General features: G+C 37.1%; 1 protein-coding gene across 1 annotated transcript in view; it reads right to left on the bottom strand.

The window, feature by feature from the left end:
- LOC124157724 overlaps positions 1 to 25,142 on the bottom strand; it is a 472,047-nt gene that overhangs the window by 154,316 nt on the left and 292,589 nt on the right. Inside the window, exon 3 of the mRNA XM_046532700.1 lies at positions 20,604 to 20,739. Within this exon, the coding sequence (XP_046388656.1) occupies positions 20,604 to 20,739 (136 nt within the window). The remainder of the gene's footprint in view (positions 1 to 20,603; positions 20,740 to 25,142) is intronic.

Here is a 25,142-nt window from a genome sequence, read left to right on the forward strand (position 1 = left end):
CAAATCCATCATTCCATCAAAACTATTATCACGACGTTGTTTTTTTATTTTTTATTGAAAGGTAGAACTATAAACAAACATATCCTCATTTTGAAGAATTTTTACGCGAAAAAATATAAATGATGAGTAATTCATGGTATGCGAAGGTACTATTTGTCGGGACAGTTCTCACTGAATTATGCGGATGAGGTAATAGGTGTAGTAGTTTTAAGCAAGAATTTGCTGGAATACTTAAGGCCTGTTCAAACTAAGTACTTAATTAATCATATTTACATATGATGGCGGAATGGTAAATCAAGAAGAATTTAAGAATTTCTGGTTGGCTTTGATGCGTTTAATTCGAGGGGTTAATTAATTAAATTACTCATCCATTTATTAATGAAGTAATATTTAAAAATGGAGGGTTCCTGTCCTCGAAGGCTCTTTGAAAACGAAATGTACATGGATCATATATTGCGATCATATATTGCGAATCGGTACATAATTAAGACATTGATGCTGGAATTTAAATAGATAAAAATAAAAATACAGTTCGTCATTAGCACTTAAGTATTATCATTTAATTCTCTCATATGCGGCGTACATTTACTCTGTCTTTCTCTCTCTCTCCATTTGTTCCAACTTTGCTTGTTTCATGATCATCTTGGGTAAAAATTTTACATTGAATTGAATGAATGTGTTCATTGAATGAAAATTTCCATCCATTATAATCATCCACCTTAATAAACCCGTTTTATTATCCTCATCACATTATTGAGTTTCTTTTGGTAATCGACGACGTTGCGAACATGGTTGGACTTTCTAGCGATTTACATGTCTACTTGCTATGCATCATAAAATTACTCATAAATTTAAAAACATATTACCCAAAAACCAATTATGTGCTCCTCTAACAAACATTCAACGAAATATTCATTAATTTAATGTTCTATCTAACGAGAGGTATGAAAAATTTTCATTTATGTAATAATGATAAGTTGTGCCCATGCATACTGAGCATTTTGGTCGTGATGACTCTCATGTAAGTCCAAGAATAAAATCCAATCTCAGCGGACAAAAAACTGTGATGATTATTATCGTCAACAAGTGTTTGCAGCATGCCATTAGCTATGGGATGAAAAAAGCAAAACAAGCATTTACTGCAGGAGTTATATGGTCGTCGATGAGAATGAGAGTTATACTCTTGCGAGGAGGTTTAACTTTATGGATCGGTAAAGAAAGGAATGTGGCGCCAAAAGGCCTCGCAAAGGCGGAAAGTTGCCTGAGAAAAACGATTAAGAGATGTTGAACGTAAGAGTGAGATGTATAGAGGATATAGCTGCGGACTTCTACTCATTGGATCGCTGGGAATCAGGCCGAACAAAAAAAATCAAACGTCCCGACAGCCCCGGCGCGGGCGGCCAGTTCGCGCGACCTCCATTGAGAGATTTTAAACGCGAAAAAGGGAGTGTGCCCAGGTGGTTTGAACTCCCTCTGGGAAATGATGAGAAGCGGATATAAAGGATTCTGATGGAATTGGAAAATTAAAGAGAAAGAACGCTAGTTTAAAAGGAGTTAACGTTAGAAAAGGGGAGATGATAAGCAATTGGAGTTCTATTCAAGGGAAGTGTATCGATGCTGCCTCCTGTAGAGTGCTGTAATATCGATCAATAGTCTGAAGTGTACTATTTATAAGTACTATATTAGTAAGTGTACTTAGTGAAATGTACTATTTATAATGCCTTTAAAACAGTCAGTGTGTGTTCATTAAGAAGTCATATTATCTGATCTAAGAAGGCATCATCTGCTAGCGGGTGTAATTGTCTTTACTTTCATCTGATTTCTATAATTGATTACTATTAAAGTTAGCTTTATGTGGTTCAGTAGAAATATAGTGGATTAATATTAGAAGAATGTAGGTACATCTTAATTTTTTATCGAATTATCATTTATATAATTTAATTAAAATTCGAGGCCTCAATGGAATCAATTTAACCATTATTTGGGTTTCGGATGAAAGAACCAAGAGGTGTATACACAGTTAATGTCTGAGAAGTGCAAACTCATAGGTATAGAAAATTTCACCCCTAAACCAAAAATATTTCTCTTATTTACCTATCACTTGTCGTAACTCAGGGTAAGCCATTTTACTAAAATGAAACGAACTTCTTTGATGATTGTGCCGGGGAGGTCATATATTAAAGACGCAAGTTGATACAAGAGAAAGGCTGACGGGAGAATCTGATGAGGAGAAACGCGGAGGGCAAAAAAAGGTCAATTCGTGGAGTTGGATGGACGGATAGGGAATGCGGTGCAGGGAAAGGGAAGAAGAGCAGGATGCTCGGGGCTCGAGAATTTTATATGTGGAGGGGAGATTAAAAGTGGAGGAGAGGGAATTGTTAGGGGAGTTGCAGACGCTAGAGCCAAAGCGGATGCCGGGATTCGGCGCGGGCGGAAATAAATAAGGGAAGCAGTGGAAAAAATGGCAATTACGGTGAAGCGGAGGCGACGATCGATAGTGGATAGGTGTGGAACTGAAGTTAAGAATAAGCATGGCTAAACCGATTATCTCCGCAGGGCGAACGAAGAGGAAATGGATACCGTGGGATGATAGCAGGTATTATTGTCACGCAGATAAGTGCAAATTCTGTTTTACATAAATAAACATTTGCGTTGGAGGGTGGATGGAAAGTCTGATTAAATTAGCCCTTATAAGTGGTTGTTGATTATTGATACGTATAATATAAATAGTATAAAATAAATCAAAGAATACCTTAGAAGGGAAATAATCATCTTTTGGAAATCCAATTTCAAGGTATAATTAAAAAATAAAATTGTAAATAGAATCTCAATAAATACGGTGCAAGTAATCAACTGTGACAAAATACCAAGGGATTTATTCATAGACTCCATATTTTATAGAATTTTATTTTATAGGAGGCTAAATATACGTCACGTGTGTGAAAATGTTTAAATGTGACGAGAATTGGATATTAAACTATGCATATTATTTATCTGCTATTGGGTTAAATCTTAACTTCTACTCTGAGACACTTTTCAAGTGCTCATCAATTTTGCCCAAATCATACATTCCCTTTCGCGATAGCCTTTCCTTCTTTGCTCTTTTGTCAGTTTTGAAACTTAGCATATAATGACAGACGGATTTCATGCTCTATGCTCTAATAAATATTTAATTTGAGTGGGATGTGAATGATAATAAACCATTTGACTCACATGCTTTCCTTGAGAACGTGGTGTCACGGAGAAATGATTAGTCAAATGCTTGAGGATAGTTGACAAAAAAGATTATTCTGTTCGTTCATTGGAATTGAAAAATCCGTGTGGAAGAGATATTGCTAGATTTTAAAATTATAATTCATTAGAAAGTTAAAAACCTCTTAAATTACGAATTCATCAAACGATTGTCGCGGGATGATCTCGGGGAGATACTAACTCTGCAAATATAATGCAACTCAAAACCTTGCGGTGAAAAGCATCATGTGTAACACTCCATTGGATTGCTTTCCATTGGCAAACAATTACCCTCTATTATAACTAACGCATAATATTTTGAATGTCACTTAACCCATGAAGTCACTGAAATTGTGTAATTAGCGAAGTAAGGAAATTGTGTGAGAGGATCTAGGAAGGGCGTAATTTGGAAAAGAATAAATTTATAAAAATGTTTTACAGAATAAAATTTGAATATATGTATTTAAAATAATATTATTTTATCTGCAAAAATATTTCAATTAATATTGACTTCTTTCTCAAGTTTGCTGAATACTTATTATAATCAGTAATACGTCCAATTTTATTGTAATTTAAAGCAAGCTTACCTCATGCATGAGATTTGATGCTCCATCTGAAATACATTTTCTTCCTTTAATTGGAAAATTTTCAACTTAGCTATTCTAAAATTGGAGGGTCACGAAAAAGTATCATTGTGCAAGTAGCTCCTATTAGTTGGTACCAAGTACACTCAGGAGATACAGTACGATAGCGAAAAACTTTTATTTTTATTTATTTAAGTATTTTTTATTAAAATTCTTCTCGCATGTGCAAAGACGAGCGGAATGTGGGTATTCTGGAATGTGTTGCTTAGCATGTTTCGAAGGAAGGGTTACGAGTCATTCCTCTTGTTTGAGTTTTATCCCGGGTGGAGGAAATCTCGCCACATGTTTCTCTTCAGCCGTCATTACCTATTGGCCAGCCGCGTGGGAAACACCAAATGGACCAAAATGCGAGCGTGCTTGCGGAAGGAAAGAACTCAAGGAGGATGCGGGGAAACGCGAAAAGAGGCAGTCAAAGGGGAGAGAGAGGGTTGAAGGTGGGGAATGGAAAACTTTGGGAAGAGTGAGTCAGTGAGGAAGGAGTAGAAGTGTGCAATGGGAGAAGAAAGCTAAGGGGAGGAGGAGACGGTGAGTGTTGAAGTAGGAATATGGAAGGAACGGTGGAATAGGATGCGGTAGGGATATGAGAAAGATCGGAGAAGGATAGGGAAAGAGTGCGTAAAAGATGTTGTGAATCCGTGGCAAGAAATGGAGCTGGATGTGAAGGGCAAAAGAAATGTTAGGAGAATATTTAAAAACTTATTGTGTGAATAAATTATGTCCTCCGGTACATAAAATAGCTGCACAGAAGATCTTATATCTATAACAAGACATATAAACCAAGGATGAAATTCGCCGTGGAAAAATGTTGGGATCGAAGTCGGATCTTCCAATTGCCGGTCACGCATGCTAACCATTTACACTTTTCATATAGTTCTTTGCGGTAACAAGAGTTTTTGTGTAATTGTCTTTCCTTGCTCATGCATATGGAATCCCATGATTTGGAAATACAGTAAAGGTACAGAATCAATGAGAATCTAATGCAAGGATACCGCTAACAAATAAAATGTATCAAGTAATTCATTATATGGTCACTATATCAAATGATTATTTTAAGTCCGATATATAAGAGGGGAGAAGGAGGTTTGGTAGAAAGGAAGATGAATAACGACAGCGTGAAGGTATCATGAAGTTGGAGGAGGTTGGAGGAAGATTGAATGGGGACAAGGAAGATATGTTGAAATGATGTACGAAGGAAAAATCAAATATCATGGTGGAATGAGCAAAAATAATGGTGGAAGGGTTGGAAATAGTTGTGAAAAAGATGCGATAAAGATATGACTGGGGCGAGAGAAGGATGAGAAGATGATAAAAAAATTATAGGAGCAGAAAAGTTGATAGGAGGGATATGATTGGTAGATGTGGATAGATAGGAGACGGATCGCGGAATATTGTGGTGGAGATGCAGTGAGGATAGGAGAATGATGTGAGGAGAGGATGATAGGTGAAGGAGAGAGGGAGATGAAAAGGGATGGAGGAGGAGGATTGCTTGGAGCGGGGGTTAAGGGGGTGCGAGACAGGGCGTGGGCGGATGGGACAGGTGGGCGCGGAGGAGTCGGAGGGTTCCTAGGCTTTTGGGTCGTGACCGTGAGATTCCGTATGCGACTGTGGAAGCCGGTAATCCAATTTCGGTCCCACCTTGGAACGCCGGGCCTCGGGGTGGAACTGCTGCGTGCCGGGGACTCTGCAGGCACCCCGCTCCCTCCCCTTTTACACACCATCATCCCTCTCTCTACTTAACACCACTCCCTCCCATGCCCCACCTCACGCGAGAATCCTTGTGTAAAGTGGAACGGAGCCATAACTAGAGTGGGAGGAGGTGGCGTTTTGAACCGTGTGCACGAGGCGGCACGGCGTTGCAAACGTCGGTAGCGTTGTAAGTAAGTGTAGGAGGTGGTGTCGCAAAGCGGTATGATGAGGATGATACGATATGACGGAGGAAGCGGTATGATAAAAGTAGAAGAAGATTTGCAGATTTAAGGTAGACATTTTTCATTCATTTTTCCTTTTTTTTAAGGTAGACATTTTCTGATTCTGGTTCATGCATCTAAAAATGTGAGCGCCGTCGTCACCGAAAAATAGTAGTGTTGTGTCTTTTGTAAATAAGATCATAAAACTCCTAAAATATAATCAATGTTAGGGTATTACTCTACATTTGACCTAAGGTTTGCAATTTTTATACACTGGAACTTAATTTTTAATCCTCAGTGACTGATTCGCGGCGTATGACTAACGGCGTGAACGTTGACGCACATTACACGCCGTAAAAAATTCCTCTGGCCTCCGATGCCAACAAATTTTTACCTTCGGCGCGTCTTAAATGACTAAAATAAAAAATATTTCAGATAATTTCATGCACCCGTGAACTAAATCCATGCGATAAAAAGTGCTTAATTCGAGAACTAAAGATATAGCCCACGTAATATGTGAAATATCATGGTCATGATCATGGGAATATATCCTTAATGACATCGCTGCAAAATTCTTGATAAGTGTATTATTTGTGAAACAGGCCTACCACTCAAGCTTGAAATTGCTGTTGAAAGCTGTTTAGTGTGTTCCAATTATGCCTTCATTGAATCCAGGAACGCATTTGGAACAGATTTGAGTTGCAAATGTGTGCGTGTGTGTATTATTATTTCTTCCAATTAGTCATGCTTCCTTATTCACGTCTGATGATTTTCATCCCTTGATTTTTATCACCAATAAAATTAAGCATTTCATCATTTTCTGTGTGGCGGAATAATCGCCCCCGACTCCAGAATGGCAGGTAGAGGGGGAGTGAAGATCTCTAGAGGCTGATTTACATGAGCTGCCACCCCCCCATCGCCTCTGAGTACGTTGGTGTTACACAAGGTGGCATTGTAAATTTTTTTCGGAGCTGTCATCGTAAGTATGCGTAGGAGGTGGCTTCGAACGTGCATGTGAGACAAGGTAGTAGCGTGGTAAAAGGAGTGCTACGGAGGTGGCGTGGTAACCGTCTTATTTTGTGAGTGAGGTCACGAATACTTACGCTAAAGGATTCTACAGACGAACAGTATGTGCTGCTCCCCACCGCTTATTTAACTCATTTCCGTCCACCTTAGCCATACATATAGTTACATCCTACCATTGTGAGCATATAAGGCTCTTCATGAAAACCCACACTCTTTTTTGTTGTCGAATTGCCACAAATATGTTGTAGAAGCTCACGATAACTTAATAAACTCGTTAGTTTATTTTTAAAGCCGTTAGAAATGAGCCGACCGACGGAAAGAGACGGGTGCGAAACGGAAATTCAATATGACTACCTACTGTCATCAAATTACATACTAGCACCATAGAAGTAAACAGTAAATGGGACTGTCTAATTATTTTCCCTTCGCCCAAAAATATGCTTGCCCTGAAGATTTCTCCTTTCTATCAAGGTCACGTTTAAAAATTTATCAACATTCTGAACTTACTACCACCCAGTGCAGCAATATGGCTAAGGGTCATTCAAAAGAAAGAAGTTGATGTAAATAATGCTCTAGATTTCTAAACACGACTAAAGGAGCAATTTAACTAAATATCTTCACAATTGAAATGAGAAAGTTTGGGTGGGAATGGGTTAAATGGATTTACAAAAGTTACCATTCGCATCTCCGGCGGCAGAACGATCCGAAATTTTAATGGAAATTAATGTATGACTTGTGCTGTTAGCAGAAATTTACAGTCGAGATGAATTAATCTAATAAATGTATGGATTTTAAATGCTACTTATCTCGAGCACAAGTACTCTATTGCACATATGTATCCAGAATACATGTATCTCGAAATAAATACTTAGTTTTCCACGATTAAATTATTATAATAATCTTGGAAAATTAAAAATGTTCATTTCCAATATTTTTATTATTATCTCAATTACTTATTTCAAAACGGAAAAAATTCCACTCCATCACACTGGAATCTTCGGATTTAAAAAAAAACATATGTATCTCTCTGCTGCGTACATTTTTGAAATCAGATTCAAATACGTTCGATGTGGCAACATGATTGAGCAAGATTATTCGGGACGGAGCATGCTTCTATGTAGTCCACTTGTAAGAGATAGAAAGGTGTGCATGGGATCCACGGCCACCCAAAATTCGTCGGATCCATCTCCATTCCGTCCGCGAATTGCCTCGCACCCTTTAAGTGATCCTTATATATTTTCCTCCTCGCCGCCCTTTTTCACTTCCATCGCACGTTTCTCGTCGCGAACGCCGCCGCGCCCAGCGGAACGCTACAGACGGGACGCATCGCGTGCCCCAAAACGACGGATCTCTCTGTCTGTCCGCGTAAAAATGACAGGGACTCCCACACCCACGCCATGACCCCGTGGTTTCCTCCCGTTCCGCATTCTTGAGGGATAATGTGGGGATGCCCCTTCGGGAAGGGCGGGATCCTTATCCTGCTGGGTCCCTTCAACATCTCCTTAAACTTCCGGGATGTATTTGGGTTGAAAAAACTCAAGCAAGGGGAACTGAACGGGTTAAAGAATGCAGGAAGTGTCGGATCTATAGCCACCTTGGTTCTCACCACATCCCTTCAATGGATCGAAACATACAATAGATAAATTCGTAATTTTTGGAAGTTACCTCTTTGTACAAATATATTTAGTTATATTTTTCGGTAAATTTACCTACTATAACGAATGAAATTACAAATAAGTTTGAGATTTAGGGCCTATCTTACAGGCTTTGGAACTAATAAAACGACCTACGACAAGTGCTTAGTAGTGTCTTTTTTATCAAAGAACAAACCTAATACCACCGTTTTTAGGTCTTGAAAATCCAAAATTTCTAAAACTCCTAAACCTCATGTTGATTGGGGAGGAATTCCCCGGACCTCGGGTTCAAAGGTGAAGCTAGGAATTAAGGCTAGGTGGAGTTTCAGGCGCAACTAATACTGGGGGGTCTGGGAGTATGGCATACCTGCCAGGGTAAGCGGGAGGTGCGAGGACCCTCCGCCAGATAAGAATTAAGATAAATGGTTCAAAATGGTGAGTTTTACGGCCTTCTGATGTATATTTTATCAATCCTTACACTGTTCTATAAGTAATATTTATCCAATAAAATAAAATAGATTAAACTTAAAAAATTTCCTGAGCTCTGGGGGGGTTTATCCCCAAAACCCCCCCCATCGCTGCGCCACTGCTTGGGTTTGATCTCTCCCCTGGTCCAAATCTTGATCCGCCACTGGATGCAGGTGTCACGTGGTAGACTTTTTCCATGGCGAGGAAATGAAGAGGAGATAGAGAATATTGATGTTATACCCCTCAATGCGTTTATTAAAGAATGTTCTTTCATGAAGTAAGTAGGTGAAGAAAAATTTAGAGGCCCTAAATAAGATAGTAAAGCACTCTTTAGCACCAAGTTATATTCGTGATTACACAGTAGAAAATTTTTAATCAAAGATTGAACTTATGCATTTGCAGAATTAGTGAGCAATAATTAGCTTGTTTTAAATCTTTTCAGGCGGCTGGGTTCCTTCAACTTCTCCTTTAACTTCCGGAATGAATTTCGGTTGGAAAAAAAGGGAAATTGTACTACGGAATGCAGATGTCACATAGTAGACTTTTTCAATGATGACAAAGTTGAAAAAGGTTGAGAAAATTGAAATATAACTCTTTCATGTGATAAATTAAGGACTATTCTTTCATGAAGTAAAAAGGAAAAATAATTCGTTGTAGGCCCTAGTTAAAATATTGGAGAACTTTTTGGCATCAAATTTTATTCGTAATTAGCGCAATAGGAAAATTTGAGTCAACGATTAAACCTTTGCGTTTGAAGCATTAGTGAGCGAAAATTAGCTTTTTTCACCGCTCTGTTTAAATGGTATACATTTTCACGAAATATTTTGATCTTTATGTTTGCAATACAAGTTAGAATACCTAGCTATTTCATCTGATATACAAAGATATTATCTATTCAAAAAATGTGTAATGTGTGTGTAATGATATTCTTTTTTGGTTTTATTGCTTTAATCTACAGAATTTAAGTAGAAAATATTTATTCACTTTTTAAAGCTGTGATTCTCATTCACTCAAGTTGGCAAAGTTGATTCTATCATCCAAAATTAGTGCAAAATTTATTAATTATGATATGGAAGAATCATAAAAGTATATCTTAATCACAATTTTTTGGAAAAAATTCTTTTGCTTCGTAAATCTGCTTAAAGTGGTTGCAGAAAAAAATTTAATGACAGCTACAGTCTTGATAGTGCACAGTGACAGACCTTGTTTTGTCATGCTCCAAGGTGGTGAAGAACGGTTGATCATATTTATAGCATGTAGAGTTTAACCTGTATTTGGTTCTTTTTGCTAGCATATTTACCCTTATAAACACTGAATCACCTATATTATATTTTTTATATATTAGGTATACTAAACTATTTTATTTTTAGTTGTGAACGCGTATTCATCTATAGTGACGCTATTGTTACAGCGCAATTAGTCTGGATAGTCTGGTATGTGGATAACTACCTATACCACCTTATTCTCCTATAAAAAGCTGAGAGGCTCGTGAAGAATTTTACGGTTAGAATATTTTGGGATACCTGAACTTTATAAGGGATTTCTGTGGCTTTGTGTTGGTGATCCCTGTGGTATAAAAAGTTATTCTCTCCAGTCTTATTTCAAGCCTATTCAATCTCAATATATTAAGCGTTAACTCGCTGTCTGATTAAATTTGCGAATCGTCCAAATATCAATTACGATAGCAAACAAATTGCACTGACCGAATTTCTCACTATGGTAGTTACGCACATTGCATTGAACTGAAATTGGCAATTAGGAATGTCTTTTCATTTGACCCGTTGCCACGCATTCAGTATTAAATAAAAATCAGTGAACTTTCTTCCAAAAGATTGCGACATTCAGAGCTTGATCGCCCTTTTCATTGAAAGAAATAGTGCTGCATTATTTCTCTATGTTTTCTGATAGAAATGGAGCCTTTTTTCAGTTTCTGAGCGACTACTTTCACTTCCTCAGGCCATGGCAAAGTGTATTATAGCCCGATGTTTACTCTCGCCGTTTTTCCTTGAACCTTTCTCTCGGGTCGAATTACGAGTCGTGTTTGTGTGAATGGAGCTCTGTCCTCTTATCTTCGCCTCAAGGTGATTATTTGTTTTACTTTCAATACCTCATCAAAAGTTTGTATAGTATTTCCCATAGGCAATATCGATTGCATTACTTCCTCTGTAACAACGTGCCGTTTGACCTATAATAATTCTCTAAATGAGATAATATAATAATAATAATAAGCCATTTCAATAGGATGAGGGACATTATCGTTCGTTAAGCGTCATTAAGGTTTTGAAAAGAGTTTAACGATTATAATCTGGTGAGCTATTTTCAGGTTTATGGCAGGATAAATTAATACCCTATCTCTTGCTAGTGGAAAACTGCGTTGAGAAAAGTTTTTATGCATCTAAAGAAAGATATTAAATATTATAATATGGTATTTCCTGGAGTATAGGTTATTTATACAAAAGTTAAAAAAAAAAAATAAATATGTTCAAAGTTTAGAGCCCTGAAGATGATTTAAGAAAATAAATCGAAACGTTGGCTGCTAACTTTTGTATAAATGACCTATACTCCAGGAAATACCATATTATATATTAAATAAGGTCAAGAAAAGAAAAAAAATAATGATATTAAATATTATTATTTAGGCCAGATTAAGTTGGATAAAGAAAACATGTTCTCGGTAAATAGTGGGAACATTCCTCATAATTGCAAGATTTACCGAATCCCGGTGTTTTCACTATAAAAAAGTGTGTTAAACCATTTATCACATGAGAACTTGTGCCCACTGATTGATAATGATATGGTACTTAATTGCGTAACAACGCCACTTTCCGTCTTGGTTACCGTTACATTACTGATCCGAATATCTTGCTTGAGCTCTCTGATGGAGGATAATGAACTAAAAAAAAGGTGATTCAGACATGACGATTTTGTTCGTCGTATTACTTGTACTGAAAAGCACCATTTTAACAGAGTTTAACTTCCCTAACAGCTTTTCTCAAAGTTCATTAGGTCATCAATCTGTAAAGACTTTGACTAAATACTTTGAAGAATGTCACTACTTTAAATTATTCATGTAGAAAGGTGAAAATTGAGTGCCCTCTTGAATAGTGTATTTAATGGGATAATAATGAACGAATCTAGGATGACTTTCCCAATATGTCTGGTTTTTATCGTCAAAAGAGTCAAAGGTCAGATACCTACTCCCACGTCCACAAGCCGTGCTCGTTTGACATTAGTAGAGCACCCACGCTACGCCTGCTTCTGTGATATTGTTTAATGTACGGAGATAATTGATTCTGTCTTGCCTTTCTTGATTATGCAAACGAAGAAATATTTTTTTGGGTGTGGCATCATGTGACGCGTAAATCCATTCATCAATGAAATGCTGAACTTGTTTTTGTTTATCAAAGGAATGAATGAACATGTCAGATAAAAGATTTATTCTCGATTTTACCCTGGTACTTGATTGCGATGATTTTGGATTCACGAATGCCCGTGATTGTGAGGTGAAGTGGTAATAATTACATTGCCCCGCGGAAGTTTGTGGGGAATTTTTTACGATTTAGTGCCTTTAAAAAGAGACCTTTCAGATATGTTAGTCATAAAATCAGATGAAAATTGAATCAAGTAATGTATAACGAGCCTATAATTTTTTCCAGCCAAGCCTTTACGTATTTTAATGTCCCTGAACTGTAAAAAAAGGTGTTGATTACCGAATGAAGGTGTTTATTCCCCTATTTGTTGGAATTTTGCGTTGTAAAGCGCTTTTTATCTCAACGTCATTGTCATCTCATATGTTTAATTTGTAAAGAGACTCGTATGTTGATATGCCATTATTTTTATGGATTTTAGAATCTTCTTAATGGTGATGATTGATAATAATTGGTGAATTCATGAAAACTGGCCACATAGTCATAATTAACTTTTTCCCACTCCTATCCAGTTTATCCGTTGATTTTATGGTTGCGGTTTTATCAGTAAATGTAAATATCTGTCCAGAATTGAGCTTGATTGTGGTTATGTTTTTTTATAAATTACTAAATTAGGAAGAGTTTCACCTTAAATCAGGAGGAGGTGAAATAATATAAAAAAGTGAGTTTTCAAAAAGCGGCATAAAGAGATTTTTTTGGACATGACTACGCAAAAAATGTGAAATAAAATAAATTAATATTAAAGTAAAAATCGATCATAATTTACTGTAAGTGAGAAAAACAGTGATTAAAAATGAATTTCATATACATAATCTCTGAGATAAACATACAATAATTATATACTTAAGGACAGTTCAGTATTACTTATTTCATCTTTCCCCTGTGTTTAACATGTTCCAAGACTTCCACTCTCTTTTTCATTTGCACATTTTCAACCTTCTTCCGATGCGCTCATTTGCATAGTTTTGTTTCCTTTCATAGCTTGTCCGACTGTGATAATTTTATCAAGTGATCAACTCGTATTTATCATATCAAAATTTATTTTCTGCAGTCTACGTTTCTATTTTTTATACGGCGATGTTGTAATTAGTGGAGAAGGTACTGAAGCCTTAAAAAGTTGAATTGGAGGTGGAGATTCAAGGATTTATCCCCCGATTCAGTTTCACGCTAAAAAATAAAATAATATTTTCTGTATGAAATGATTGAAGAGCCGTTAATCAAAAGCAGGATTTCCCCCAAAGTTAATATTTATACTAGATTTATGGAAAGCATTCATGTGAGATGATTCATTTTGGAGTTAAAATCTATTTATACTTATGTTTTATTTCCTTTGGGCACTTCCTCTCCCTGGGCACATCGGAGGTTTATTTTTAAGGTTTCCCGAAGACTTCTCAGGGAATTGAATGCGGTACCCTTCGCTCAGCAGCCAAGCGCTCTTCTCACGAGTCTAACTCACTCACCGAGCCGTAAACTCGGGCGTATAAATATAGCTATTCTACACTTAGAATTGTCGAATAAAAATACACGAACATAATTTATCGACCCGCATGAGTAATTTTTACGGCTACGTATAGTGCTCATCAATAGGCTACAATGCCTCTAAAACTTATATGAGACGCGTGGAACGAAATGAACTGGAAGAAGTGGAAATAATAAAAATAACAATAACTTTGGAGTTATTGAAGTTTGAAGCGGAGATACCTTTTAGTTTTCAATGCTTCACACGATAATTAATCCGGGACCCTTCAATAATAAGCTAAGCGCTCCTCCCACGTATCTACCACCCACCCTGATCATGACCTTATACGTAAAAAATATTGTGTCTTAAACTTCTATTTAAGAACAGACAGACATTCACAGAGAGTTGTGCCTACAATACGTCTAATTGTAAGATATCTATGAGGTACGTAATGAGAAGAACGAAATGAACGGAATGAAAGAAGTGGAGATACCTACAGAAAGGGTGTTCTTCAAGGCGAGGAAATAGTAGAAGAGGATCAAATGTATTAAATATCCTCGCCGGTGTCTCTCCCTTTGCTCGACATCGCTACATCGAAATCCATTTCCATCAATTACGTCTCCTGCTTTGCTGACTCATTTCCACAGAGACCAACGCCACCCGTCTCGCCCTGCCCACGCGATTCCCTTTACTCACCGACGTTCCGCTGGTCTCCGCGACTGCGACACGTATGACGACCATGTGAGCGACCTACTCCATCCATTTGATGCACTTCCGGACGTACCTGCCTATACGGGACTCGTCTCTGCCCATATTTAGGAAGTGCGAGCACGTAACTCAGCAGTATATATAGAAATATTTCGTCGCAAAAACGGTCGTCCCGAGATCATTTTCCTTCCTTTTTTTGCCATTATCATTCTGGCGAGGCGCCACCCGAATCCTGTCTTTTTATACCTGTATATATAGGGTTGTATTTTTCAGCCCTTCCAACGAAATTCATACGCCTCAGAAAAGACGTGAACGGTGCTAAAATTTTTGGAATTTCCCGGGCCCAGGAAATGTTACTAGTCATTTACAGTCGTATCCATAACGTGTTTCTCTGTCAAATATCTGTTCCTCGTTTTAAGTAATCCAAGCTTGGTGAGCAGAATATTTTCTGTTTATTTTTCTAGCCAAGATTGCTTGTGCAATGTTAACTTCAGGCATCATAGACAGGTATGCAGAAGAGATTTCGTGCTCTAATATATGTTAAAGGATAAATTATTGACGATTTCCTCTCATTTATGGAGTAATTTAGTGGTATTTATTATCTCTTTGCATTGATTTGAGTATCAATAATGGAAAAAATGTATTTCTCTTTGTATATAGAATACAATTTATTAGCACTGGGGAAAACAAATATCTAAGGATTTTGTTTAATTCTGTTTAAATTATTGGTAAATACTCGACTTCTTTTTGACGCCAACTTCCGCGGAATGATTCTTGAATGTGAAGGGGTAAAATCTTGAAAAGGAAACCTGAATGATAAGAAATATTATTAAATATCCTATCATTAATATTTTAAGCTGAAAAAGCATTCTTTCATTTGCCAATTTAATTAGTTCTGTTTCCGTAGTAGTTATTATAACTACTCTTTTTTTATGAGTTATTTATTGGGATCACGTTTTCATTAATCCTATTGTGTTTTTGTGTCCTGTGTATTTTTTATTGCCAGATGATTAATAGTTTTATTTTTTATTTCAATTGAAATAGCACATTTAGTGGAAAAATTTTGCTATATCAGACGAATTAGACCGCAATAATCCTTGGATTAAAAAAAAAATGAGGAAGCAACACTCATTGATAAATAGTCGATTCTTCATAAAAAAATGGATCAATGAACTCTGAAAGACTCGGTTGGCTGTAATGAAAGCCCAGTCACCCGTGAATAATTTACTTAATGAATTATTTAAATATAGCCATGAACATAAAGGTAGATTGAGTGAAACTGCCTCTCTGAAAGCAAAGTTCACACCGTCACTACGTATTCATGCCATAAATTATGGAATTAAATTTTTCATATCTACCGTGCTCCTGGGTACTTTTTTTCCCAGCTAAAGGATATACCAATCCAGGAGAACTTGGACCCATTAACTAGCACATGATATATGTAGACCTCTGCATTACTTCTGTTGCTAATGCTTTGACTATATGACCTAACCTTTTTAAAATTTTCATCACGCATTCATTATTCGGAAATTTATATTTTTCATAGATTCTACGAATTTTATCCGAGTAGAATTTTCCTTTGTTACTTCCCGGATTTCATATAATTGATAATTTTAATATCAAGAATTCTATTGAATGTTGCTGAGGTGGATGTGTAGACTCCCCATGATATTTGTGCTCTATATGCTGTACCTACGTATTCCCTGAACTTACAATTGTAGAGCCGCACGGCAAATAGCATGATTATATAGCATGAGTAATCAAGGTGATCTTCCCCATTATGTAAGAATTCTCTTTCCTTCACTATCGTTCTCGAAATGCCATCTCAGAATATAATATTGTTCTGCTGAGTGATATTGAGGCGTGTTTCAATTTTGTGTGAAGGAATTCTCTCCGTTAACTATGCCAATAACTGTTTCAATTCATATCATAAAAGAACACATTTCGAAATTCGGTTGAAAATGACTTACTTTACTTCTAAGTGTATTGTGATTTGCGAGCCCGTATTAATTAAGGTGATTGGAAGCCCAGCATTATGAAATGCTGACCTTGTGATCACCTTAATCACAAAAGAGGCAATGGCCAAGTTTTACATCTATGTTATGCTAGATTATGGGTATTGGTACTCCTGGATAGTTATATCCCTCGCATGGTTAAAGAACATTCAAAAGCGCGAAAGATACGTGAAAATAAATTCTGTAATTTATGTCATCAATTCGCAGTGATGGTGTGAACTTTGATTTCAGAGAGTCAGTCTTTTTGCATCAGAAAAACCTTGGGAATAGCATGCTTAGCAAAATAGCATACCGTAGCTTCTGACATCCTCAAAACGAACGATTTGTAGCATTTTGGTATTTGGTTTATAGTGAGGGAAGCTTCAAGAAATTGGAATCCCTTCTCTTATTTAAGGCGATTAGAAACCAAGAATTGTGTTTTCGCATTAGAAAATGTTGGGGAAATAGCATGAATTTTGGTAAGCATGCCCAAAACGAACGATTTGTTACAGTTTGGTGTGCAGTTTCTGGGGGTGGGAAGCTTTAGGAACTTGGCAGGAATTTTCATGGAAACGGACCGCTCGGGGTCACATAGTACCCTTAGTCTCACGCCAGAAACATTTCCGGAGCGTGAGATTATGCCCTCTTCATTTCACCGCGGCTATTTTCCCTATCCCCTCACTCTTATCCTCGGAGAGGCCCGCACAATGCTATTGTCCCAGCCGTCGGCTGCGAGGCGTGTTTGAACTATCTTCAGAGGGACCCCTCCAATTCGAGGGCCCACTTCCCAACCAGCTTGGCTCATTTCATTCCAATTGTTTTGCTTGCCCTTTCATGAGCCCTCAACCCGTGCCCCTTGACCCCTAGGACCTCTGGCCCATATTCCCTCCTGTTCCAGCCGCGGGGTCGCTTTTCTCCTCCACTCGACGCCCGAAAAATAAAATAGACGTGAAAGGATTCAAAGGGTGCCTTGGCGGGTGGGGGAAGCACTTACTAGCAAACGCGACTCTACTTCTTCCTACCCTGCCAAACCGCGGATATATTACAGCGCCGTTTTCGAGTGTTTTAAAGGGGAAGGAGGGGTAAACGACATCACTTCATGAATGCTTTTGCGTCCCCTGTTCCTACGTCGTCATGAATGCATTTTTTGAATGTGATCGAGAAAGAGTGCAAGGGAATGTAACCAAACACGCATGTAACTTGTTCGTTAAATAAGTTTTATTGATAAACAATAGAATTAAATGACATTTAAATGAAAAAGTTGATAACAAGAATTCATGAGTTGCATCACGTTTTCCTTTTGGTAAACATTTTATTGTTAAATTTTTTGTAAATATGTAAATTGATGTATTTAGCACTAAATTGCATCGCATTTAGTTTATTTGATAAACTCTTACTTTTTATTGATCATTCTAGGAAAACTAATAGGTTTCTCAATGGATTATTGTTGATAGTTTGAATAACTTCAACGATTAGGTTAAAGCAGATACCACTTTTATGTAGTACTTGCTGCATTGTTCACTCACATTACAATGAAATATCACCTTCCTTTATCTAGATCATGGCGTAGGACATATTTTTAAGATAGTTCTACCGTGGTCACACAAGTGCATTCTAATATTAAATCATCGTATGCTACAAGTATTACATTCTGAAGAGATTAAATGAACACCTTATAGCAGCTTCCCCATATTTTGCCTACTCCACGTAGATTAATCACGTCTTCACGTTCAATTTATTTAAATTATACGATGAATAGATAAGTAATTTTATCATAATTAATTGTAGCCTAAATTAGTATATTTATGATTGCAGTTTGATTTTTAAAGAATTTAACCTAAGTAGAGTATGGAAACCAATCGAAAACCGCAACCTCCATTTAATTCCGCATTTACATCTGAGTTTTAGTCTTTAGTCAACCTACACCGACATCAGATAGCCAAGGAAAGAAAGAAAAACTCCCCCCGAAACTTCGGAGACCATGGAATACCTCTTCCGGATGAAAGCCCGAGATTTATTCTCCAAAACATATCAAATGACACCAAATTTGACTTGCGGAAAAGAAATCCTTTAATGCTATTTAATCACTACATTATATTCCTAACAGTGGTGCCATGGAGTCGGAACGCCCAGGAACGCCGTTCCGGCACTGGTTAGAAAAGGCATAATAGTTAAATAACACTTTATCAATTTTGGTGCCTCAAAATTTCTAGTATGTACATTCGTAACCAAAATAATTATTTATTATAAAATGTTTGTAATAACATGTGATTAAAAAACACACGGAGTAATGTATCACTTGTAAAATGAAGCTAAGGGAAATGCGCTACGGCACTGCTAATTTTGCCATAACGTCACTGATTTTTATACTCTATATCTAATGCTAACTTTTACAAGTCTAATTGTTCAAATTATTGGTATCGTGTACATTCAAATGCATTGAAGAACCTGACGGTTGCCAAAACGTGGAAAGGAACAGGTATATCTTGTTAACTTCCCGAATAGGAAATGCTTTTATTTAATTTAAACTGCAATATCATGCGCACGTACGTATGCAATGAATTTTATTTTTAACCTCGAGATATATTGAGTCTCTTTTTGCGACAGAGCGTTGAGATTTGAATGTGCTATGACTCTGGCAGGTGGTTTAAACTTGCACCTTTGCCAGGCCACAGTGTCTTCCCCTGTAAGCAGCGCAGCAGTTCGAATTACATGTGAAGCAAACTTTCTTATTTTTATTCTTTTATTTTGAAACTCTTGCATTCCACAGAGGAGCGGGTTAAGTGAATGGAGTGGAAGTTGGTTTACTCTTGCGGTTGGGAGCAGGGGTGTTCGGTGGTGTGCCAGAAGGGACCGCCACAGTGCATTGTTTCCGAGAAAGGAGGCTGTGCAGTGTGCGGGAGAAATATATAGAGATGGAGAGTTTGAAGAGGACGCGAGGGGGAGGCCGAATGGAGGTCCAATTGGTTAACTTTCCCACTTCGTCGTCCTCTACGTGCTTTCCCGAAAAAACCCTGCGGCTGGCCGTAGCGTTCTCTTTAAAAGGGACGATCCTGGGTTTGGAAAGACCCACCATCCAGTGCTACACTTGTCACAGCACTCGCTCTTTTCCGCACTCTCTTTTGCTTTACGCTTTTATTATTTTTACTCTTCGTTTTTGCAACAAAAAGATATTATTAACTTTAATTTAAAGTCGTTTTTACTTACGTCTTTTCTTCTTGACTACTGATATTCACATTGTTAAGTGAAGGAAGTATTTACTTCAAGAGTAATTTCCGTCGGAGTACAAGTTGTAAATTTCTCTTATAAGGTTTTTAAATTCCTTGCATAAATACTGGAACTTTTATCATTTTTCCCCTTTTTTCTTTTTAATTTGAAGATTAGAACAGATATTTAACACCTTAGGATCAGAAAGAGTTTAAACCAGATAAATGATAAGTTTCATGAATTTTGCCCAAACCGCGGTAGTTACATGACTACATTGCGAAATAAGAATCGCTGCTCTGGTCTAGGAATCGAAAGAAAAAAGACTTTGGCCGCACTCATCACTCTCATCTGAAACTCCATAATATATTCCTGTTGGAAGGCGTTTGTTAAAACCATACATTTTTAATTACTGGCACAAAAAGTCGTTTGACGGTGATCCTCTCCATTGATGAATGTTTTTGAACACAAATTTTGAGTAAGGAACTGGATACAGCGAAAAACCTTCGTGTGTATAGGAAATTTCGGCTGCATAGCAGTAAGACCAGTTAAATCTCCTGTACCAACGGCACTGGCACCACATATAAAAAAATTACGGATGAAATATAGAAAAAGTTATAATGATGATAAATACACTTGGTCAATAAAATATGATTACTCTTAAATGAGATAGCAGAACTCGAACATGAAATCTAGCAGTGCCAATCTAAGAATCATAAAATATAGTGATATTACTGCGATAACACAAGCCTGTAGATGCGGGATACTGCGTAGTTGGCAAGCAATGGTTCAGGGAAGTACTTGCTCTCAATTTCTGTCGTGAACTCTAATGTGTTCACGAAAAGTCAATCAATGGTCCTGACTACGCCGAAAATTACATCCAATATTTTTTCTACTCACGTATGACGGTCAGGAGAATCTCGTTCGATGGTTTGGTGTAGATCGGCGTCTCCATGGACACTTCGCAGGAGTAAACACCGCATGCATCCAGGTCGAGCTTCCTAAGGGTAATGTGCCTCTCGTTGGACTGCGCCCACTGTAAAGAGAAAAGTGAAAATGATAGAGAATGGGTGATTTTTACGTTTATTCAGTGAAGGTACAAATAAATTTTATTTGGAAAATTGTGAAGGCTCTCAAAATTCCCACAGCCAGCGAAGAATGTTCAGAGGCAAATATTGGCATCCCATTGTTCTCCAAACCCAGCATCTCGTGAACTTTTTCAGCGTAATCATTATGTCCTCTGCACAAGAAAAAAACTTCATTTGAACTCGAACCCAATGTCATCAAGTTCGCACAAATTTATTTTACTTAGCCGATGAATTTTCAAATGATGAAATGCGTTCGAAGTTAAAGAGGTGATGACGGCGATATTAACTCTGCAAAGTTATCATGTTTCCAAGATGAACGCAACATAAGAAAATGTTACTTATTCTGATATTTTAAAAATAAACGAATTTAAATTTATTGATGTTAAATGTTACGCTCTTTTTCGACTTCAACGTTTCTTTATGATGCGTGCTGAATCAGATTAGAACAAATGTAATCAGGCATGTAAAAAGTGCTACAAATTAACAGTTAAATTGTCAGCGAAATAAGTACTAATGTGGGGCTTATAAGGCGGGAATAATATTCATTTAGATAATTATCTACATAAAGTTAATAAATTATAAGTATTGTGATACTTTTTCTTTAGTCACACGAACTATCTGGATGAAAAAATTTCTTCATCATTCAGTCATCTTCTCATAACTTAAAAATAAAATCTGACTCTTGTCACTAACTTTTCATGAGTTAGTTACATAACAGGAGATTTGGTTCATTACATCGTTCAGAGAGACTGAACCCTTGACAGAAAGAAAAGCTCATTAGAATCTTAATGACAAAGAGCCACGTGAGACGCATGCTTGGGATCAAGATATAGCGGAGGACCGGTGATCCGCTAGGCAAGAGTCGGTGACGTCATGTACTTATCATAAGAAGGGATAAGAAAAGAATCTTATTCAGACAATCATTTTCTCATAACTTTAAAATGAAAAAATGCGGAAATTGCCCCCAACTATTCATGAATAAGTGACGTCACTGGAGATTTGGGTCCTTCATATTTGTTCAGAGAGACCGGATCCGTACGGAAAGAATCGCTCATTAGAGTCTTATTCACGTGAGACGGGCACGAGCGGGAAGTAGCGGAGAAACGGTGAACCGCTCGGAATGAGTCAGTGACGTCATGAACTTATCAGCGAAAGCCCTTCGATATTTAGTCGAGAATAGCTCGAGAAATAGACGAAATACCGGAAAACATAAAATTCGGGTCTATTCATTTATCAAACTCTATCGAAATTGTCAATAATACAGTACAGGCGTGAGAAAATTCATTTTTGGTAACGTACGTCAATGTATCTTCTTTTCGGTTTTTGATCGAGTGAAAGTTAGTTATCAGAGCGAGGCATTGGAATTTGTCTCTGATCCGTTGCGATCAATCCTCGTTCTGGAATACGTCACTTGTCAACCGGCGCATCGTTTCCTCGACGCTTTGACAGCTTCGCCCAATCCTCATAAGGTGTTTTGATGAATGATGCGTTCCCAGTCAAAAGATAGCCGGATGAATCCGACCAAAATATTCATCCATTACAAATTTTCAAAGCCCTTGGAAATCATTATACACCAACTTTTGATGCGCGCGTGTAGTGATTTCGATGACAAGTGAGAGGTGCATGTCGGAACGGAGATTAAAAAGAGACTTTTTTTAGGGATATTATTTTTTATTGCATCCGTTTGAATATACATATCGATGGTTGAATTATAAAATTACAATCATAGTATCACATATTACTTTCATTGTATAACATTTATTACAATAGAATATCTAGGAATGTCTTCATATAGACTTCCATGATTAGGTTAACTGCCTATAGTGGCAAATTTGGTATTTGAGGCGTTTGACATTGTCACCCTACCCTTACTTACGTGATTGTGATACGTTAATCACAGCCACAACTAAAGATTATGTAATTTTTTAAAATGTGCCTATACCGATATACTTATTGTTATTTTAACAAAATACTATCAATTTTTATTCATGGATAGTTATTGCTATGCTGCATGGATTATTGTCGTATTTGTGTCGACAGATATACACACTTTTAAACTGAACGAATTAAACTTTTCAATCTATTCCTGGAGTACAATTCATGAATTATGAACTCAATCATCAGTATGCGTCATAGAAACTTTCTTTTATCGAAGGAATATCTGCAACATTCAAACGACGCTAAATTCAAGTTACACTAATTCGCAACAATCTTTTTCCCTCAAAAACTCTACAGAATTGAAAATATTTGTGACAGTTCAGCAAACTGTAACTCAGTAAAAAAAGGTATGTAAAATTTTCATGGTAATGATAATGACCGAGGAAATTTCATTTGAAGTTCTATTTCCTCAATGAATTATTAAAAAAATTATAATTGCTCTCAATGAGGGAATTTCGGACGACCATGCTTTAGACTGAAAGGAACACACCACCAAAACAAAAACTTAATTTTAATATTTTTTCATGAAATTGTGATGGATAATTTCGCTACTCAGCTAATGTATCAAGAAAGGAATAAAATTCATTCACTTCCAAATACGTCTTGATCCAATCCATCCAGTTAAATTGCTATTAACCGGGTTTAAATTCGAATCTACATTCTGGATTAAGGTCTTCCAACCTACAGTGTTAATCGTCTGAGGCATATTCTAAATGTCACTGACGTTTTCCTTACGTCCTCAAATAGGGCTTGATTTTTGAAAGTAAAAGGATCTCTAAGGTGACTCACCGATATGAGCACGAACCCTTATCAGGGTTAAGGTTGGTTCAGAAGATTAGAGATGGCAGTATATATTGCTCGGGCTATCGAGCTACCACTTGAGAAATCTTAGAGCTTCTATTCTTAACGAAAGGGATGATTCTAATTTGATTTTCGTAGATCCTCATTCATAAAATCAATTAATATGCCTGAAAAAAACCATCGTTTGTATTGTAATGGTGAATGAGTTCAGCGTCATATTTTTTATAGATCTTTTTCCCGAGACTAACGCGGAATCCTGCCGAGCCTTTGAGCTACCTGAAAAATTATCGTATGACAAACCATATCTCTGAGCATGCTTTGATTTTTTGATATTTTCTGCGGCACATTGTTGACCCATTGACCCTTGTAGATCGCCATGGAGAATAGCTGAGCAAGGGACGAGGATGTTACAGGGAGTGAAAAAGTGAAACGCACGTGAGCACTTCCAACGGAATTTTATATTTGCAGAACGTGTGGGCGGGGAAGGCAGTCGTCAAGCGGAATCATTGATTCTTTTTCGCGTCGTAGACGGAGGGAGAGTGGATGCGGACCACTGGACTCTTTCCCCCCGAATAGATCCCTCTCTCACCTATTTATCATGGACTTATTTCACCCGTCTTTTGCTATTCTCTGGTCTCCCTTTCTCTTGATTAATCCCTTCTTTCTTCCTGGGAGTGTCGAGTTTGTTCTACGGACTCGAGAACTGATTAGCCATTCTGACAAGTTTTAGGGTCGAGTTCCCTGGGTTTTGATGAATACTTGCAAGTGGATTTCTATAGGTTTACATACTGCGTAAAGCACCACCATGCAATAGTAGAGTCAAATAGCGTTGAATGGAAGCACTTCATCTTGAAATTTATTTTTATTGAAAGTGTACTCTTATCGTAGGAGTTGAAGGAATAAAAACTTTGCTTTTTGCTATGGTTATTTATTTTGTAAGATCATGGTTTCGTTACAGCGTAACACCTTGCCAAATTTTACGTTGTAACGGAACCATGTTTGGACAGAATAATTCACCTAATGAAAAAAGTAAAGTTTTTATACCTTCAACTCCAACTATAAAAGATTCCCACCAAGACTCGCCCGCTTACTATTTCTTGAAGTGTACTCACAATACTTTATTCACAATACGATAATAGCCTTACCTAATAATCTGCTGAATTTACTCACAATACTTAATTCACAATACGATAATAGCCTTACCTAATAATCTGCTGAATTAATGTATTTCTGTGTATTGAAGCTGCCGTTCCTTTTCTATCAATTTTTGCAATATGTTAGTTTTCAAATGCGCTAAAAGTAGGGTGAAATGCTGGGCTTAAATTTTTTGGAGATTTTTTCTGCTGAGAAACGTATAATGTTAAAAAAATAATTAAAGTTTAAGTCGCCTTATTATGATGATAGTAAGTAGAGCTAAATGTTGACTCAAAAAATCTTTCTTCAAACATGCATATTAATTCTGAGAAAGCCAAAGATAATTCATCAAGAATAGAGATCTACAATTAATGCCATCTAAAATTAATGGATTCCATTCAATTTCAGGTTCTGCGAGTAATTGAAACCTATTATAAAGAAAATTTACTGATCAGTGACATCCAGAATGGACTTAGTG

This window comes from Ischnura elegans, chromosome 4, assembly GCF_921293095.1.
Source record: "Ischnura elegans chromosome 4, ioIscEleg1.1, whole genome shotgun sequence".
Lineage (NCBI taxonomy): Eukaryota > Metazoa > Arthropoda > Insecta > Odonata > Coenagrionidae > Ischnura > Ischnura elegans.